Here is a 21,907-nt window from a genome sequence, read left to right on the forward strand (position 1 = left end):
GGTCAGATATTTTTACTTGATTGCATTACATCTTGCCTGGATCACTGCACTGTATTAAAGAGAAATTAATGTCACGGATTCTTGAATCACTATCCGATCAGTAAAATAGCTCACGGTCGGAGCGAGTGGGCAGAAGACGAAATTTTAAGAGCTAAAAACAATGTTATGCAATAATATAATATGGTTCTATAATCTCCCTCCCTCTTTCCTCGTCAATTAGACCTGGACATTTATAAACCTGCTATTTATAAACTCAAAGTTTGCTTGAAATAAGAATTGAGAAGCTTCGGCGTATGGATACTGCTTATAAAGTAGGCCTAACGGATATAAATATTTTGTTCTTGCTCTGCTACTGCTAGATCTACATGTGCCAGTCCAGTTGGCCTACTCCACTTGTCTGCTGTACAGTACACGCAGGAGCTTCGCCATGCACTATGCGGGGATTTTTTAAATAGCACTGTTTAAGAATTAACAGAAATTAGTTGTTTTTTCCTTAAAGGTAAACAAGAAACGCTCTCATAAAATTAAAACTTAATATAATATAGATCTATGCCCTATGCATATCTAGACGAGATAGATCTAGAAATCTAGTTACTATGGCAACTTCAACTATGGATGGTAATCTACCGTTAAATAAAATCGCCCGCGACAAGTAATGTGAAAAACAGGTGACGTCTTATATTTTAATAATTATTTCACATTTTGAGGAGGATTTATGTTTTGAAAAATACACAAATGGGTAAAACCTTAGTTTAGCGTCGGTTATTATTCCGGAATCGTATAGCAGTAAAAAACAGTAAAACAATGCCAAAGTCTGTCACACACTTCCGGAATTCACCGGAAGTACTGTAAACCATACTTTATTTGGCGTCATCTTTTATTTTTATACAGAATGTTTAAAATTTGGATAGATTTATTTTTGTAATCATTTTTACATTTTGTAATCATTTTTAGTATTTTCGTAATCTAGATTTTTTGGTAATCTATCGTTTTAGGTACGTAAAATCGCCCGCGACTAGTAATGTGAAAAACAGGTGACTCCTTACATTTTAATAATTATTTCACATTTTGAGGAGGATTTATGTTTTGAAAAATACAAAAATGTTTCCTTGTTTCATTTATGTACCTGTTTTTAAACAATTGAATCAAAACTTTTCAGTAATAAATGAACACCAGCGATGTTTCCAACAGATGCAACCATGTTCATTTACTATAGCAGCCATCTTGTTAAAGTTTTATTTTTATAGACTTATAGCGCGAGATTCAGGCGGAAGTCACTCTATTTTACAAATGGCTGCTGTTTATATAGCAAATCTTGCTTGCAGACACTGCTGTTTAAAGTTAATTTCTGGCCTATATTGATGTATTTAGCCATTGATTTAGGTTTATTATTCATTTATCTATAATATTTGACTTAATTGACACAAACATATCACAATATACTTCTATTACAGCCTTGACAATGAGGTAACGTTATCGTACATTAATAGCCGCGGGCGATTTTACGTACCCAAAAAGATAGATTACCGATTTTTTTAACTTGGCCTAGCAGCTAGATATCTAGCTAGATCTAGATCTAATTAATTAATGGTCGCAAATCCGCTGCAAGCCAAAAACATTAAATTATTACATTTGACTACATTTACTACATTATTTATATTTATATTAATATGTTTTTTTTTTATTTTTAGATCTACCAATTTAAATTAACTATTATTTATATTCTTGTTTCCTTTTGTCGATTAAACTTAAAAAATTAAAACATAATTTACTACAATAGACTTTCAATTTATTTATATTTCAATGGTCAAATAAACCATGGTTTACCGTAACTCTAGTTACCGAAACTCAACAAACATTACCCGATAATTTCTGACGCTAAACTAAGGTTTTACCCACAAATGGATAAGTCAAAAGAATAATTTTAGTTTAGATTAATGTGTAAAGGTTGTGCACAAGTCTTGTCTTCTTACTTTCTTGTATACAAAGTATAGATAGAGGAAGTTCTGTAATGGTGCAAAAAAAATTTTTTTTTACGTTTTACACCTCCCTGACTTGGAAAAAGTTTTGCAATTTTGTATGTGTGTCTGTAAACACGATAACTTGAGTACCTTAACAGCTAGGTTGATCAAATTTCATATTTAAGTATTATATCAAATGAGCTGACCCGTGCTGTAAGCACACGCCGCTATTTAGATCTAGTTGTTTTATTTTCTACGCTTTAGTAATTCATAATTTGTGAATTCAACACTACCAATGCTGCGACTGAAAATATTTTGCTTTAAATCAGTAGCTCATGAAGGACAATAATCTTCAACCTCCCTTCCCCTCCTCCCCCACGAAAGCAGCCATTCATCACGACAGTTTACAGACAACAATGAAAAGATCAAGCAAAACTTATTACCTCCCCTTTGTTTCAAATTGTTTAAAAACTAAATTATCTGCCCATAATAGTCGTCACTAAATTGATTGTAAACATTTGGCCTGAACCACATCTCACCGGACTGGTGGGGGTGGTAGCTATGCTATATAAGTATATGCCTAGACAGCTTGCGTTTACGTGGTGTCTCACATGGTCCCCATGAAGAGAATTATAGATATAGATTAATAGTTCTGTATCACCTTTTCAGCGATTTCCAATAACCTGAAGTGGAACTTATTCTACTTTCAATTTTTCAAAAGCCTATAACTTGAGTACTGTTTCAAATAGATAAACAAAATTTCACATATGAGTAAAATATCTAATTCTCTGCCTTCTTTCAAATTTTGAGTAATTTCCGTTGACCGGAAGTAGTAATTTACGCTATTTCAGATTTCTCAAAAAAACGCATATGAATTTATAAAGTACCAATAATATTCCTCACAATTATATACGTTTCATTCACTTGGTATGCAATTACTTTTTTCTAGGAGATTCTATTTTAAAAAGTTTAAGTAATTAAAGTGGATTAAAAATCATGTCTATATCCCGAGTTGCCATCCCCCGTAGTGTTATATAAAAATATTCGAGAAAGTTTAAGGGAGATCACTCCCAGTTTATTTATAAAGAACTAGACTAGATCTAGAAGATCTAGCTTTTAGGTTCTAGACTACATAAACTTAATTACGAGTCCGGTTTTTTAAAAAGTTGAATTTTTTTAGTCATGTACCCATCAGAGCTGGGTGGACTCTTGGACATCCTACAGTACAAGTCTAAACCGAGATCCAAACCGAGACCTTCAAGCTAGCAGCGAAATAGCATTACTTAGTAGTTAAATGTAAATCTGTACAATATCAAAATATGTTAATTCCTTACTTTTTCTTTAGTTTAGGCCAATCATGGGTTTCAACACAAGACAAACAAAAATGGTAAATTATTATGTTTTACTTAATATTCTATTTTATTCTAAAATTTAGATTATTGAATAGTTCGTCTGTAGTGTTATTAGTGTAGTGTTTGGAAGTGCGTAACACCCAGTGCTTAACTATAGGGGGTGTTAAGGGAGAGTGGGGTTATAAACCCCCTCCCCATTAATCCACAAAATGACAGTTGTCTCATGTTAAGCTATAACCAATACAATGAAGATGTGTACATAGGAGTTATTATACCTATAAACCTAGAAGATGTGGACATAGGAGTTATTATACCTATAAACCTATCATGAAGAATTTTTAAAGTTTGTGAAAGTAGAGTGCATTTTTTAATACAATACAAATATCCCTTGTACATTTTTTTGTTTTGTTTTCATTCATGAAATGCAAATCTGTATCCCTGATTTGAGTTTTAAAAATGTTGTTCTGAAAAAGAGAATGGTTAGTTTTTTATAATACAGATGCATATTTGATTTTTCTGAAGGCTATGAAACTCTATACTATACATACTTTCTTCCTGTAAATAGAAGAAGGGAAATCTCAGACATGCAATAACGCAACAAAAGTACCTTCATGCAAACAAACCTAAGTCTAACAAACCCAAGTTCAGAAGGACATTGTCTCAACGTTATAAAAAGGTTTGTTATCACATTAACACTGCTTCTAAATTTTTCCAGTTACTGTTTAGTTTATTATTTCTGGGTTTTAGAGTGACAGCATTACAGTAGCCTGTCCCATGACCTACTTTTTTTTATCATCGTCATGGTAATGATGGCCACCAAAAATAGCTATAGAATTTTAACATTATTTCATTGTCATTTTAGAAGATTGTAGTCTATTTATAATAATTATTTTTGCATATTATTCTATGATATCGATCTAGTTTTAACGATGTACAATTAGTGTTTGATGCAAACCTGCCATTTGTTCATTGTTTTGGCCTAATCACTGAGAATATTGAGCAGAACAGTGAGCATAACGCTAATTACTTTTATTTAACATTATTATAAAAACACTTAAGCTTTTTTAAACTGTACAAAATTATATGTTAAGACTTACTAAACTAATTTCATTAATTTTTTAAAAAATTATGCAGGGTAAAAAAAAAAACCTTCAAAAATAACTTGATCAAGACAATAGCCAACTAAGCCAGCCTATTTTCCCCGTTGTATTTAAATGGGAAGAAATCTAGCAGATGACACAATTGTGCTGAATAGTCAATCATGTCACAATAACACAAAAACTAACCCACCGTAGCAGTCATAGCATTGTAGCCTTTTAAAAACAAAGTTTTTTCACAAAACATTTTCTAGGCTACCAACTATTTCGTGATTATTAAATTGGTATCAAATTAATGTTATATAAAAGTAGTTTTTAATGGTCTGAGTCAACTTGAGCAATAATGAAGCTTAAAATCTTAGGTGCCACCCTAATTACAAGGGTTCATGTATGTATAAGTCTACGTACTGCTTGGTAATAGTCTGCTTATCTTGTATTATGGTCTCACATAGAAAAATAATGAATACAGTAATTTTATAGTAAAAAATATGTTATACCCCTTAAACTTGTTTTAGTCACTTTGCCCTATATCATTTTTTAGATAATAGTATATTATATACTTTTTGTTAAAATAGTAAATTAAGTTTTCTATTTCATTTATAGTCAAGAAGAGCAAGAAAGAAGAAAAGTGGAAACATTTCAAGCGATGGTTACTCGTCAATGAGTGATACATCATTGATCTTAAGCACATCATCAAACCTGTTTCGCTTGGTGACACCACAGTTCCCAACAGCTAATGCTCCACTGGGTTGTAGTGAGACTACAATACTTGCCATATGTTCCGACTACAGTTCCATGCAGTCATCAATCCTTCAGGATCACAGAACATCCTCTGACGTAAGAAATAGATTCAAATATTAACAAAGTGGCTGATAAGTTATAAAACATGTGACCTTTTAGGGGAAACCCAATTTTTCATTTGCAGCTGCAATTTCCTCCACTAATTTCATTTTCTCCTAATTTTTCCGCTGACTTTCGATTTTTTTCAAAGATTTTTTCCGTATATTAAAAAAATAATGCAATACCAATAGAACCATAGAATATAAAAACCCAGAAATGACCTCTTCGAAAATAGCTGAAATATGCATTCCACATATTCTTATTTCAACTGAGTATTACAGTATAGGTGTCAGGTCAAACGGTCAATCGAATACAATTGGGCTTGATATGATAGTGCAAGATTAAATTTAGGTCAAGGTTCAGAATTTTATGTGGATTTCTGAATTTTTAGAACGCAAATTTTTAGTCCAAAGTTTCAGCTGATATTTTCAGTTAAATTTGTATTAAAAACAGGAAAAAAAGTAATGCCGCTCTTTAAATCAAACTTACATCTCCCAAGGCTGGTTTCTTCGCTTTTAATCTCAAATGCACAGTAGTCTAGCTATAGCCTAATTTATCTACTGGCATTTTAACTCACCCAAATCTACTGTTTCTCTCTGCTTCTCATTTTATTTTATTTCACATTCTCAAATTAATATTGAAATAATTTTGAAAAGTGACTATGAGGATTAGACCCGCCCCTTTTTGTAGCAACTGTGGCTCTTGTGACCTCACCATGACCTCAAGTACATATTCGGCTCTGCTTATTTGACTTTGACATCATTTTTATTTTTCCCCAAATAGCTATTTCCTGCTATGACCTATGCTATAGGCTTACTGACTTCAAAGCTAATGTAAACTCACATGACTCCGACCTTGTCTTGTTTGTGAAAGAAAAAATACGATACAGACTGTTTTTAATAAGGGGTCATGTCTATAATTGATGCACTCGTGGTGGGGGGGGGGGAAGTGTCTGTAATTTTGTGACAAGGGGTTCAGATACAGTGACCTCACATTTTGCATTTTAAAAAAAATATTTGAAACTGAATTTTAGCCGTTATTTTGCATTTTAGAAAACTGTTTTAATTAATTGTAAAAGAAATTGATAAAATACCATAATATGTTGGTCCAGCTCATTCAATATTTTAGAAAAAAAAAATCTATGGTTTTTAAGAAGTTCAGATGAAATTTTGAGGAGGGGGGGGGGGGGGTCGCGCGCGGTTGTTGGCTGAGGTGTTGTGTCATTTTAGGGGCAGCGGCTTTTTGTGACATTGAGGAGAGGGTAAAAATAGTAGAAAAAAGCATGATGTCATTTTTGTATGACTCCTAACAATCTACTGCTATTCCAAAAGCATAAATAAGGATGTGGCTTTCAAAAAGGTTAATTTTGGTTCAGATGTTTTTACAAGTATTAATTACAAACCACTCCATAAAATAAATATGAGTGTCAGACCCTTTATAATTCCAGCTGATCTCAACAATTTTATTTTTCATCACATAAACAAAAACTTTCAAATTACAATTAATCTAAACCATAGGCTCTTTACACTTAATTACTTACATTTTTATTATGCCCATCCATAAAAGAATATAACTTATAAGGCATAATTTCATATTGAAAACAAGAGTACAACTACATTAGTACAGTTTAAATTAGCTTAATGTTACAATAAAACTTAACTGCCACTTTTGTTAAATTGTAAAATTTAATTAAAGCATTAAATTGGAATTAGACAAGACTTTCAATGTTATTTTAAAGTAAAAAAAAATTCATATTTTTATTTTCATGGTCTGGTCTCATACCTGCTATTAACATCTCTCAACATTTGATGCATCAGTAAACTAGCTAGAATTTAATGGAATAACTCTTCTCTATAAAATTATTTACCATTTATCTCCATTATACAAAAAAATGTCTCTTCTAGGTTTTTGCAGACAGGATCCACTATCATAAAACTTATTTTACACATCTCTTGAAAAGTAAGCCAAGAAATCCACCCTTTCATGTTTATAATTGCACTATTTCTTTTTTATTCTGTTAATCTAGACCTATTTTCTAATGCTTTGCTTTGATATCTTCTTTATTTCCATTTTTGTAAATCCAACATATTACATTGATTTTTAAACTAACTTTTTTTTTCTAACACTCATTGATGACACTAACAATAAATGTGTTCTTCTCACATGCCATACTGTAAGCAAATACACAAGAAATGTCTGTGTTAACTTGTATTCTGATACTTGTAAACAATTGCTCACAGATAGGTAATATAATCTTAAGGAAACAACAGACTTAAACATAGTTTTATTATGTATCAATAGCATTTCAATTCATATTTTGTTCTTATAATAAGCTAGTTCATGAATGATAAAAAATAGAAATATTTGGAGAACTTGACACCAAACAGCTGTTTTTTTTTTTGCCTAAGTCAGGTACTAATACTATTAATCACAACAGGGTCAATGTGACACCAAATCAATCAGCTAATCAGAACCCTTGAGTCTCATGTAATCAGTCCATTACACTTACATTTTAACATTGCTTGTTTCACTTACTGTGTAAAATTATTTGTCTATGGTTTTAACTTTTTTTTTTAAATTTATATTGCAATTAGGTTTTTGCCATCTGTATAAGTTTATACAATTTACGGTTTGTCCATAAATAACATCACTCTAATAGAGGGGTGGTGGATAGGAGGTTCCAAGTGATGACACACTTTTGCATTTTCAAAAGTAATATTTATTAGGTAATTTTAAGAAAGGGTGTCTGATGTTTAAAGAGATCAGGAGGGATAATGGTAAAGATCATTTAAAAATAATTGTCATTTATTTTATTGATGGCCCCCTAGTTATGAATTACTTAATCTCCCCATAACAGTGGTGTAAAAAATGATGTTTTATGTTTTAGATTATTTATACCAGCAGCTTTTTGAATATTGCACCATCAATAAAGTAAACAATGCTTGTATAAAAATGTTATTCACTGAACAGAACTGTGAGCAAACTGAGGGTGAAACATCTAGCCTTTGTGTGGAATCTGAGGACTCAAGCCCATTCAAAGCTCATAATTACCAGGTACACTGATCATGCCAATACAGGCTTCCAATTTTTCCAATCTCGTAACTGAATTAAATTTTTTTAAAGATATTTGGATCTTAATATTATTTTTTTAAAAATGCCCTACAAACCTTTTTTTAACAGTATTAGAAAAAACAAAAATATTAATACTGTTAATTTGTACAGTACTCATAGCAGTAGGCCTAGTACTGATCTCTTTCTTAAAGTGAAGTAATGTCTCATAATTTTATTGTTTCATTTTGCTGTGTTTTGCTAATCGTTCCTCTTAAAAGCAAAATTGAGAAAAAAAAGAAAAATGTATCTATGAAAACTGCTTTCTGGCTATGTTTAAAATTTATGTAATCCAAATAACAAAAAAAATAAGGCGTGAGTGATCTTTCCTGAACTGTTTCGGATATTCTTATATAACACTATGGGGGATGGCAACTCAGGATATAGACATGATTTTTAATCAATTTTTAAATACTTAAACCTTATAAAATAGAATCTCTTAGAGTAAAGAATTGCACACCAAGTGAACATCAAACAATGTGTGTATAATAGTACGGTACATTAGTACTTTATAAATTGATATTCGGTTTTTTTTAAACATCGGATATAGCGTAAAGTACTACTTCCGGTCACTGGAAATTAGTCAAAATTTGATAGAAAATAGAGAATTAATTCTTTTACATATATTTGAAATTTCATCTATCTATCCGAAAATAGTGTTTAAGCTATAGGCTTTTAAAAAACCGAAAGTAGAATAAATTCCACTTCTGGTTACCGGAAATCACTGAAACGTTGATACCAAACTACAAATTTGACATAATACTTATATATGAAATTTCATCAACCTAGCTGTAAGGGTACTCAAGTTATCGTGTTCACAGACAGACAAATAGACAAAAATGCAAAGCCAAGTTTTTCCGACTCATTACATGTAAAACTGCAAAAATTTTATAAATCTGGAATTAGAATTTTTGCCAGATTAAAATAAGTCCCTTATACTCTGTATATGTAGAAGTACTGAGGTGTAAAACAGTGAAAACTGTCAAACTTTCATGTGATTGTTTTTAGCACGACCACGATTACAATATTCCCTCTATACTCTGAATACGAGGAAGTAAAAACGTCCACTTATTTTCATTTTTAACTATGCTAAAAATAACTAAAATTTCTTTGCTTTTTATTTTTCAGCTTAATTTTTATGAGCAACGCGTCATTAAAAATACAGAACTGGCAAAAATTTTGAGTGAACTTAACCCACCAGAACCGTATGAAACTGAGCATAAAAGTCTTAATTGGGAAGAGGAGAGCAGCTTGGTCAACCATTTGAGAAACCCTGAGGAAGTACAAGATAGTCAAACACAAGCAGTCTTAACGCCAAACCTAACTTCTAGTAGGAAACGCTCAATATCTTCAAGCCATGAACTGTCTGAAGGATATATGTCATGTCCATCCACACAAGATAGCCAGCGTGCTGGGCTGCTTGAACAGCGAGAGAAGACATCTCTCTGTCTGACACATCTCCTTGAAACTTTAAATAACACAAGTGATCTTCATGACATTGATAATTCAGAAGAAACACAATTGAAAGGCTATTTGTCTGATGAATCAGCTGAGCAGAATCTGGCTGAGGAAGATACTGCACCAGCAGCAGCACAGGCTGCATCCAGCTTTGCAGAATATCTAAATAATGGAACCAGATTTGTCCCATCTACTGAGACATGTGCAGCTCTTGAAAGCAGAAATGACCCATCTATGCTTGAGGTAAGGACATTATTTTTATTTTGGTATTACATATTTACATCATTGAGTACATAAAATAATGTCCCAAATTTAAAACAGTGAGTTATACAATTTATCAATCAACATGACATATGTTTCAAATTTGATAATCTTGTTTTTCAATTAAAATTATGATATTTAAGGCTATTGATAAGCACTTGTAAATTAGCTATTTATTTTGTCTCTAACATAAAGATACTTAAGAATAAAGGAGCTAATTTGTTTAAATTCTATTTAAGAGGCATACCTTTAAAAAAAACCATTATTTTATGAATTAATCTAGTGTGTGCAGGAATGAGAAATATCTAAATTATAAGCACACAAAAACTTAATAAACACTGCTTAACAATTGTAAATGTAGCCTCAAATAATTATACTAAAAAACAAGAGAGTATGTGCACTAAACCATTTGACAGAATTTACAACTGTCTGAATGTAATTAATTTTCTGAATCTCAAATAGTTACCCATTATTAAAAAGAAGTAAATAATTCAAAAACTATTTAAGATACTAGAAAAATGCATGTAGAAAACTACTATGCATGCACAAAAAAATCCAAATATCAACAGAACACAGAAAATTTCACATACAGTAGAACACCTCACTGTAAAATGTGCAAATGGAATACACATACAATAAAAACTCCACACTTAACCATGAAAGTATTTTAATATTAGTCATTATACAGTTGATTGGTTTACTCATCAATAAAGTTTATAATATAAATGATTATTTTGTAAATTTTTACACAAGTTTTTTTATTGAAAATAAGCTCAGTGATACCTAGTTTACACTGCAAATTATTTCACATTTAAGGTTTCCTTTTTTTTTTTTTTGCAAAGTTATCAGTCAGTTCATTTTTACTTGGTGTGTATAATTTTTGTATGAGCTTTATTTTGTGTGTGAAATTTTCAGTGTGCTCAAGTTACATGTTCACAAATGCTGTATATTTTTCCAGACCAAAAAGTTTTTTAATATGCTTTTGTTTCTTTAGCAAGAAAAATTTACTTTGTGGACCCAAAATTAATCCAAGTATTTTAACATTCTTTGTGGCCATAATTCAATGTGCAAAATCTTTTTCTTCTTTACCTTTTTTTTCAACTTAGGGTGATCCTTGTGGATTCCATGGTTTCGCTCATCTGCCAGTTTCTTCAAAATATGGCCTATCCATCTTTTCATGCTGTGTCAAATCTAATCTATTTTATGTAGGTTTTTTTCTGTGTAATTTTCAGTTTGTACATCATTCATAAGTATATTGTCTGTATGTAGGGCCTACCTCTTTATCTGCAGTTTTTTTTTTTTGCTTTGAATTTTCTTCCGGTGTGCACAATTTTCTGAGTGTAAAATTCAGTTTTCTTAATATTTTTTGCACAATTTTCTGAGTGTAAAATTCAGTTTTCTTAATATTTTTCGCACAATTTTCTGAGTGTAAAATTCAGTTTTCTTAATATTTTTCTCAGACGTGCATTGTTCTATGATGTATTAATTATTGGGTCAACAACTGCTTGTAATAATTTTTTAAAAATTCAACTAGAATTAAGACCTAGTTCATTGTGTTGGTTAATACTAATTTTAAACCAAAATAATTTTTATTTCTCAGCAGTTTTAGACAGACTATAGTTTATGATTTGGATTTTCTTTTATTTCAGCTGTACATTTCTGGAGCAACGGCTGAGCTGTGTGACCAGTCATTAGATTTGACAGACATTTCAGAAAGTAGGCTTGCAGGCTCACATATTGAACAACCAGAGTTCAGCACACCACAGCTTATCCAACCTGGGTCAGCGAGAAATGAGCTTCAAACAAATTTTGTACCACAAGCTCTGGTTGTGCATGAGGTACACTTAGTCACACTTCTATAATACACCACTCAAATTTCATAAACTCTGTTGCACTTTTTTTTGTAAAAAGCTGTTGTTAAGAGTCAAAAATAAAGATGTTAAATTAATTTGTTGACAAATGTTTTAAGCATTTTAAAAAAAAATGTATAATTTAAATTTTTATTTTTTAAACATTAATGTTATTTCTATTGACCGTTTTCAGATTTACCAGAATGTTTCAGATGTGGCTATTGACTTGACGCAGGCAGATGCTAACTTTTTCTTGGTCCAAGAACTGCTGCCTTCAGATATTGGAGTCGCTCTTGAAACTGATATTGATGTTCATGACACATGTATTGATATCCGTCAAGCTAGAGCACAGAGACGTTCACAGTGTAAGTACAAAAAATTCTTAAAGATTGAAAATGTTGATATTTTAGAAATTATCATTTCTAAAACATGATGCTGCTACTTTTTACGTGTGGCTTTTTTTTTAAAAATAGAAATTCCTTGAGAGGTGACAGAAACACATGGCTTTCCTTGAAGCAGACCTCAACAAGGATTTTTTTTTAAAGGACCAACAAATCATTTTTTTATTGAAAAATCTTAACTATTCATTAATAGTAGGGTAGACTTATTTATTGTGATATTTTAGTACTTACCTCTAAATCCAGCAAAATTGGGACCAATACAATTCATATGTTGCATCAACATAAGCTTAACCTACTTGAAAGTCAGCTTGTTTTTTCTTTATGAAATAGACATGAGGATATAAGATATTTTGACAGTTGCGCTATTTCATGAAAGTCTACAAGACAGTTTTTTTTTCTTTTATTTCTTATTGTAATACCTTATGGTCTTGAGTAATATTTGATGAAATGGTTTTTATTTATATAACTTGTGTATTTTGGCACTTAAGTCTATAGTATGCAGATAGTAACTCTGTAGGACACAGAAAAAGTTACTCTTACTGTGCTCTACTGTTATGCTCTGTTGCAGGGGTGTGCTGTTGCTGATTGTCAGAAGACAACATCCCAAAGAAAAAAATGTTATTCTTTTTAAATTAATTGAAACATGCATTTAATTAAGTCCTTAAACAACAAACACACTATTACATTACAATAACAGCCACTACTAGTTAATTAAATAAAGAACACACAAGAAATTGAAAATTAAATGTATAATAAACTTGCACTACAAAACATCAATCTTTTTATAGGGATCATTTTTGTTAGAAAAGAAAATTCTTAATTCATATTTACTTCCTGTTTCCTTTCATTGAAATAGATAAATATTTTATTTTTTTGGGAATCACACTGTTAGGTCCTCTGACAATAGACACAGACCTCTTTCACAGAGAGCATAACTTAACTATAGAAGGCATTGTAAGGTGATTTGTATGCTATCAGATACAACTGTTTTACTGCTATTACTTGAAGCGGGCTTACACACGTAGATCACTGGTTACATTCAATTAATGAGCGGGAAATAAAATCTTCTGTGATTGGAACTCATTAATGAATTGATCATATGAGTCCTGTTATTAAGCAACAAGCCAGTGTAACTGAAGCCATGCACAGAGCAACGACAGTTTGTCAACTCTTATCATATGGGTAGTCCTTTTCACACTTGTCCTTTGTTTTATAAAGGAAAGTGTTACCTTGTAACGGCCATCATGATGAGAATCATAATGGCTGAGGTTTTGTAAAAATGCCACTATAGTAGATAAGCTAAGAGTAACTTTTTTAGCTGTTTTACATAATTATTTTTGTGTTAATTACCTGATGTTTTAAACTTGGCTGTGATCACCATAAAATTGATAGATAGGAATGGAAATAAAAATGTGTATTCAATTATTTTACAATATCCTATAAATATTCTGTGTACCTATTTTAAAGTTAGCTGTACACTGATTCTGCACATCAAGACGACCACTTAAAATGATGTCATTTTAACAATTTCAGGCCATAGAACTTTATTTTAAAATAAATGCAGAGCAGTATGTTTATGTAAAATGGTTGAAGTAATAGCGTTTAAATATAACTTGAAAAACTTTGAAAAAAAAATCACTTTGGACTTTTAAACATTTTCTGTTTTATCGTTTGTAAATAAAACCTTTTTTTTTAAATTGGTTATTGAGAGAAATGTGTTAATTTAGTATCACTTACCATATTAAAATTGTATATTTTAAGAACGGAAATTATTTTAATTAAATCTTAAGAAGCTTTTTTTTAAAGCTTTGGTTGGTGATGGAAACTTCAGTACACAGTAAAGTTTTACACCAAGACCTCAATATTTTAAATTTTAAGCCACATTTAACCTGTAATTTTATAAATTCTTAAAGGTTTTTTTTTAAGTTAACTTTTGATGAGGGGGAGGTGATTAATATTTATAAAAATTTTCTTTTATTATATTTATTATATTCAGACATTTATGCAGCTTTCTATTACTTGTCCATCATTTTATATATATAAAACAATTTCTATATTAAATGCTTAATTTAAGCCCTATATTCATTATTATTTTTAAGCACCATTGTCAAGATTTGTACTGTTTTGCAAATACTTTTTTTTTATTACCAATCGGCTATAGCCAGAGAGTAGAGAGGATTTTAACATTTTTAAATAAAAACACAAGGAAAATGAAGTCTATTGTTAGTTGCTTTAGTAAATCAATTTTGTTTCTGTGATGTCTTACATATACATTTATTTGCATATCACACATACTTAAAAATTATAGGCCTTGTTTTTTTTTGGTAAATTTGCAAATAAAAATAAAATCTTTCATTCACACTATATATAGTCCTACTCATTGGGTTTGTTTTGTAGGCTAATAAAAGAGAATGATTAGGCCTATGTAGTAGATCTCTCCTGCCTTGCCTTCTTGTGTATTATTTAGCTATACCTGCCCATAGTTAATAGAGCGAGTAGGCCTATTTAAAACTACTGATAACAATATTTAAACCCTTGGAGCTACATTAACCCTAAATGTTCAGGTCTTCTAAGTGGTAGTTAGTCAATATCACTTCTCTTAAAAGGGATGTCACATAATTCTATCAATCCCCCCTGAATTCTCATCCAAACTCAAACCACCACGAAATTGAGGCACGAGGTTCCTTCCACACCTAAGGTTAAAAAAAAGCAACCAAGATGTTTAGTAGGCCTAATTGTAATATATTAAATAAATTTATAATACGACCACGGGATATAGGGGGAGGGGGTAGCCTCCTCGGTCCAAAAAGTATTTGTTAAAATGGAAATCTATAAAATGTAACCACTCTTATTTTGTAATTCAAATAAAATTTTATACAGTTGTTTAAAGCAGTTTTAAATGTTGTTATATTTCTTACGTGGATCTCTGGGGGGACATGGTACAACGCGCACCCAACTAAATTTAGGAGGGCGGGTGCTTTTTAACTAACTTGATAAACTAAATATAAGTAGGTGGAGGATGGGCGCAAAAATGATTCGTCCCGGGTACTGGAATGGGTTGCTACGCCTCTGACTTTATCACGGCCAGTAGATCCCAAAATGTCACTATTATGTTATTACTACCAGTGTCTTATTCTCCACCAATCACGCCACCTTCCTCCTCACCCCCTTATGTAAAGCCCAGTAGCGTACGCAGGGGGGGAGCAGGGGGATCGGCCGCTCCCCCTCTGGCCATTTTCAGCAAAGTGGCGCCTTTTTGGAAACTTTTTAAACTCAAAGTTTTAAACAATGATATTTGTTAAAAAATATTTTTGTATGGATTTTTTCTATGTAAATCACAAGATTTCTTTTCATGCAGCAATTAATTAAGCATTATTGTACTAATCTATTGGTGTCTACGTTTACAACACGTATTAACAGCTGCATCAGTTTGACATTCTAAAAATAACCATTACGATGCATTGCAATGTTTAAAAATTCTCTACGGTAGTACCACGGTAGTACCACTTGGCAAGAGGGGTGTTAAGTTTAAGGCAACTGTATAATGTATTAGCTTACGAATAATCGAATTAGAAAATGTTATACATAAAACTTCACACATAATTACTTTATATATACAGTTTGAAACGTGTGATTAATTTAAAAAAAACTACAATACAGACACAAATACAACTAATGTGGCACCTCTATTTAAATTTACTTATGAGCAAACTCGTAGTGGTGGGGACACTTTGACAAGGTCAACAACGTCATCACGATGAAGTAGTAGTATTATGACAGTTTGTGCGATAGTGATTACGATTACAAATTATATGAAACAGTTACAACCCCCCTCCCCATGGACCCCTCTGTAAAAAAAATAGTGTCATAATACCACTGCTACTTATTTAAATCCATTTCAGTAATATATATGTGTGTAATATATATTTGTGTAATATATATGTATGTTTAGAACAGTCATCTAAAAACTGACGCTATGTTCACTCTGAGTTGGTCCCCCCCCCCCCTACACATACCTCACCACCTGATCTGTTTAGTACATGTAGAAAAAGGCGTAATGATGTACCAAAGTACCATGCCGCCAGAAAATTAGCTTTTTAAACATAAAACTGTGAATATTATTTTTGCAATTACCAGTAAAAAGGTGTGAGATCAATACAGTGATCTAACCCATACCTATCACTATGTTAAAAAAAATGATCTTTAAATAACACAAAGAAGCAGCAGTTAATTAAAATATATAATTTGAACTGAATGACCGATATTTAGTTAAATGTAGGCTGTTATTTCGTATGTATTCCAATTACGTCTAAAAGCGTGGTTTTTATATCAACTCTGATTTTAAAAACTTTCATTATGCTGTAATACTTTAGCATTTATGATGACGATATATTAAATTCTGATTATAGACAAAAACATTTTATAATCACGAATAGTGTTAAACAATTTCATTATATTCTAAAGTAATTATTTATTTGTTTTGACATTTATAATTAAATGTGTAGATATATACATATTTATATTAAGAGAGTGATTATTTCCCCTATTTCACTTGTCTTAAATAATTTCCCAGGAATTATTATGTAAGAAACTTTTTTTACAAGAATTACAAAACAGATTGTGTTACGTTCATAGTTTTTGGTTGTAGTGTATATATATATATATATATATATATATATATATATATATATATATATATATATATATATATATATATATATATATATATATATATATATATATCAGGGGCGTAGCGAGGGGGGGGGGGGGCGGGGGGTACGGACCGCACCGGGTGACACCATTTAGGGGGGTGACACCAAGGCAAAAAATAGCAAAATATATAGAGAAAAACTCGAGGGGGGGATGCAAATCGAAAGTCTGAGGGGGGGTGCAAATCGAAAATTTGAAAGTTTGTCCCTGGGAAGGGTCTCTATGCCTCTGGGGGGGGTGACACCATTAAGTGCCGCACCGGGTGACACCCGACCTCGCTACGCCACTGATATATATATATATATATATATATATATATATATATATATATATATATATATATATATATATATATATATATATATATATATATATATATTTGTGTTTAGATTGATACAATATTTGTTTTGTCGGCTTACATTGTGTTTTTTCTTATTTCTTCAGAGTGCTACTTTCAATTTATTTTACATCATAGCGAAGTAATGACATACAGCTAGTAATTTATATATATATATATATATATATATATATATATATATATATATATATATATATATATATATATATATATATATATATATATATATATATAATACACGTATATAGAACGTGTTAAAAATTCGGCGCCTGTTTTGCTATTTTTCGCTCCCCCTACAACGAAAACCTGGATACGCCTCTGGTAAAGCCTCTTCCCCCAAAATCAAACTAATAACTATCTCTTAATAAATAGTAGATTTAGTCGAATATTACAAGAAGTCTTCGTTAAAGAACGAAAAAAAAATGTATTTATAAAAATTAAATGCCATAATGCCCCCCCCCACCCAACGAAATATATACTTGTTACCCCCCCCCCCCTCACCCGGTAAATATCAAGTGCCCCCTTGAGAAAAAAGTAAAAAACAAACACTGGTTTTAACCTCAATCGTAATCACGTGTTTACCACTTTACTACATTTTTAAACCAATAGAAAATTGCCCCGTAGCCTTCCCTTGACTAAAGTGCTTAAAATAGACCTCAGCCTCACTCCGTTGTTAAACATATTTTGACACATGGACCCATAAGCCGACAGCCTTGAACCAACTATGTGCTTGGCAACCATACGGCTGGTTACTAGGGAGCTAACCTTGTTTACCTCGCCTGGGTGACAGCTATGCTATTAGAATACTTACTTCATTACATAATCCAGCTCTCTTTTACTATTTCCGTTCAGACTATATTCCTTATTCTCCTGAATGTATTACTTTAATAATTCCAATCAATCATCCCTTAATCCTTATTAGGGTTGTTTGGGCAGTTGATTTTCTCATAATTTTCTGCCATCAAACACCATTTTCGCGTCCAAGTCAGGACACGATAGGTAGAGAGAAAGGGGGGGGGGGGTGATAAAGGCCGAAAAATATTTCGTGTTGAGGGCCGAATCTTTAACTGGCAAAATGAACATAAGCCATTTCAAAAAGGGAATTCCCCAAAAACACGTAATTTAAAAAAAAAAATCATGTGATGTTATTTACACATAAATCTAGTTGCAGTATTACCGGCGAGAATACTGACCTATGAGATTTATTTTACACGCCTAAGTTATTTAAGAATTAGAGATACTTTGTTTTCATAACACAATAATAATAGTAGGCCTAATAGATTATTATAACATGTTAAGCTAGAGATTATGTGGCATGCAGATCTCACCCTGAATGTTATCGATTTTTAACTGTATCCAAAATTTTAAGAATTATTGATTAGCTGGATAATGAAAGCTCGGGTTTTTTTAATTGTAAAAAAATTGATTATTGAAAAGGCTTATACACAACAGCAGCACCAATATCAAACACTGTTAACTTAATAAACTAAGTATAGCTGACTTTTCTGACTTCATGGACCCACAAGCACTGAGAACAGGACTTGCTTATATCAGAACATTGTTCTACGGGTAAGCAATTCAATGTTATTTTTTCGTCCCTGGAGGGGGAGGGCGATGGTGATGGCAGTGCCCCACCCAACCCTGGAGAGATGCCAAAAAGAAACACTGACTGACGTAATTTAGGTTACGCTGGCGAACATGTCACCCCTGGTAGCCAATGAATATCAGCCACGAATCGTGATTTACCACGCCCATTGCCTTCACCCAGACCAAGCACACCCTTGACCTTTCCAGTCGCCTTCTTCCGAGTTTAAGTTAGGACATTCGTCGCACAGTCTCCTAACGCCCCCCCCCCCCCCCCACCCTCTCCCCAACAGGTATATTTCTGTATATGTTTTCTAAAGCTTTACAATGGTCACGATTGAACAGTGTTTCTTCCAGAATTTTTTCCGGAAGGGGGGGGGGGGCATTTGAAATATTCGGGGGGGGGGGGGGGGAGACTAAAATTTACGGTTAGTTTTATAGTTTTAAAGAGCATCCGATGATTAAACCGAGTCAGGGGTCGTACGCGGTTGTGTAATCGGGGCAGTAGGCGTAGCGAGGGGGGGGGGGGCGGGGGGACATATGTCCACGGGCGTCGAGCTTAGGGGGCGCCAAAATGGGTTGGAAAAATAAATTGAAAGGTTGAGGGGGGTGCAAATCAAAATCTTGAGGGGGGGTGCAAATCGAAAGTTTGAGGGGGGGGGGGTGCAAATCGAAATCTCGAGGGGGGGTGCAAAGTTTGTCCCCGGGCGCCGGGAAGGGTCGCTACGCCTCTGAATCGGGGCTCACGAGCGTCCCTCTACGTCCCCGCCACGTAGGCGGTGAGTGACTAACGGTGATTGATATTACGGTTAGTGGTTAACGTACACTCAAGGCTTTCATACGGCGGGTAGTGCAGATAAACCCGTGTCCCGATAAATATGATCCACGCAAGGCATTGTTTACATTTAAATAACTCAGTTTTAGAAAACAAAGTCACGCGTCAAAGAATATAGGATTGATAAAGAATTCATGAAACCCTCCTTATATACTTTTTCAGACTTTGTCTTTTATGCATTTCATCCAATCACAGTTTAACTTTGGAAAGTCGTTGAGAATACTCCTGGGGAGATTTGTGTAAAAACCACGGGCGGCTCTCCGGCTGGGTGAACTTTGGACAAAGTGACATTATTTTCCCCATACAACTGGGCATCCGCCGTCAGGAGCGTATCAACCCCTCCACTGCGGTCGGGACTAACTTTTTAATGTGGCGCTCACCGAAAGTGGTTGCAAGTGCCTCCCCTGAGAACAATGTCTAAACAGCGTGAATCGAAAAAAAAATAAGAAAAAATATTTTAAAAATCCACCCTTTCTTTGCATAGTGTACAATCAGTAGGGTCTGCCACTGGTTATGCTAGAATGCCAAGTACCAAATGGAAGATAATATGTTTGGCCTTTTTTAATGTGTTTATTTGTATACAGGGTTTGTTATATTTGTAAAACCTTGTTGGATGTAATATTATTTTGCGGCATTATATGCCTAATTGAATTAAATATGTTCTCCGTTTGATAGTTGAAATTAGTTTAATCTATATTGGATGTCTATAGCTGATGTTAATGTATTTCACGATAAAGCCTATTCTACATAGGCTAGTTGTCATAAAAACCATATAGAACACCTGTCTGTTTTAAAAAATAAATAAAGGGAATTTTCTCATGCAGATGAGGCTCGTTAGCTGGGGACAGCCACTCTTCTAGGAGAGACAACTTCAAAATCAAACAACTGCTGCCTTGTAGTATGTTATTGGTTGGACAAAGGCCATGGAAGCAAATCCAAAAAGAAAAGCAGGCTGAAATCGGAGTCAATGGTCTCAATGGCGCATAACCAGTTGACACGTATCCTTAATTGTGATGGAGGCGTGGTCGAGTCGACAAAGAGCTCATGGTTGAAATATTCGAAAAAGTCTCGAGTTCAAACCCTCTGGCAGATAAGGCTCGATCCCTTCCAACACTAAAAATTAAGAACGAAGAAGAAGAAGGAAATTTGAAACTTATTTTTTTTGGCTAGGGGCGGGGCCGGTCGACCTAGGCTATCTTACTTTTTTTTTTGGGGGGGGGGGGGGGGGGGGTTCTGGGTTTTCGTAAAATTGTGTGACAAATGCGACAAAAAAAAACAATAACGTACATATACCAGACTTCGCCTAAATACTTTAACATTATTATATAGCTTATTAAACCATATAGTGGCATATAGGCCTATTATTTGCCTATATTAATATAGCCTACTATCCTAGGGGTCATCCATAAATGACATCACGCCTTTTTTGACGATTTTTACCTCCCCCCCCCTCCCCTCCGTCACACGTCGTCACAAAAAGCCAGCCCCCCCCCCCTAAAATGACGTCACACCTCAGCCTACAACCCCCCCCCCCTCAAAATTGCTGTTGAATTTTTATTCAAACATCGTCATTTATCCAAAATCTTGTCAGAACTCTGTCAACATATATTTCGATCAATTGCTGTTACAATTTATTAAAATCGTTTTCTAAAACGCGAAATAACGGCTAAATTTTTTTTCCTAACATTGATTTTTTTAAAATGCAAAAGTGTGACGTCCCACCATTTGAACCATCTCCCCCACCCTCCTTATCACACCGCCACAAAATTATAGACCCCCCTCCCCCCTACGAGTGTGACGTCATTTATGGACGACCCCCTAATGAAATTTATATAAATTTATATAGAAAATATATACTTTTAACAGTGTCCGCCACCCCCCCCCCCCCGAAGAAAGTCTACCGCCCCCACGAAAATTTCAAGTGCCCCCCCCCCCCCCCCGGAGAAAAAAGTCTGGAAGAAACACTGCGAATGAGATATAGATCTATGATTTAGCCATATGTTATAGCCCTAGATAATAAAAAAAAAATAGATAGGCCTAATGTTAATGAATTAATTATAAGGTCCTGAACCGATACAGAAAAATAATATTA

The 21,907-nt window shown here is 33.2% G+C and overlaps 1 protein-coding gene and 1 long non-coding RNA gene across 2 annotated transcripts; one reads left to right on the top strand and one right to left on the bottom strand.

Moving 5' to 3' along the window:
* Positions 1-378: 378 nt before the first annotated feature.
* Positions 379-14,530, top strand: LOC131956571 (uncharacterized). The gene is made up of 9 exons (XM_059321090.1): positions 379-499; positions 3,307-3,348; positions 3,879-3,989; positions 5,014-5,247; positions 8,221-8,304; positions 9,487-10,059; positions 11,727-11,915; positions 12,121-12,292; positions 12,401-14,530. Coding segments are annotated over exons 2-9 (1,395 nt in total). The 5' UTR covers positions 379-499; positions 3,307-3,318; the 3' UTR covers positions 12,403-14,530.
* On the bottom strand, positions 11,861-18,402 carry LOC131956572 (uncharacterized). The gene is made up of 4 exons (XR_009388971.1): positions 18,208-18,402; positions 12,560-12,645; positions 12,127-12,268; positions 11,861-11,988 (listed from the first exon to the last, which is right to left on the bottom strand). It is a non-coding gene; the product is annotated as an uncharacterized LOC131956572 (long non-coding RNA).
* Between the last annotated feature and the right edge of the window lie 3,505 nt (positions 18,403-21,907).

The sequence above is a fragment of the Physella acuta genome, unplaced genomic scaffold (genome assembly GCF_028476545.2).
Source record: "Physella acuta isolate Inbredline_101_S28 unplaced genomic scaffold, ASM2847654v3 ptg001161l, whole genome shotgun sequence".
Classification (NCBI taxonomy): domain Eukaryota; kingdom Metazoa; phylum Mollusca; class Gastropoda; family Physidae; genus Physella; species Physella acuta.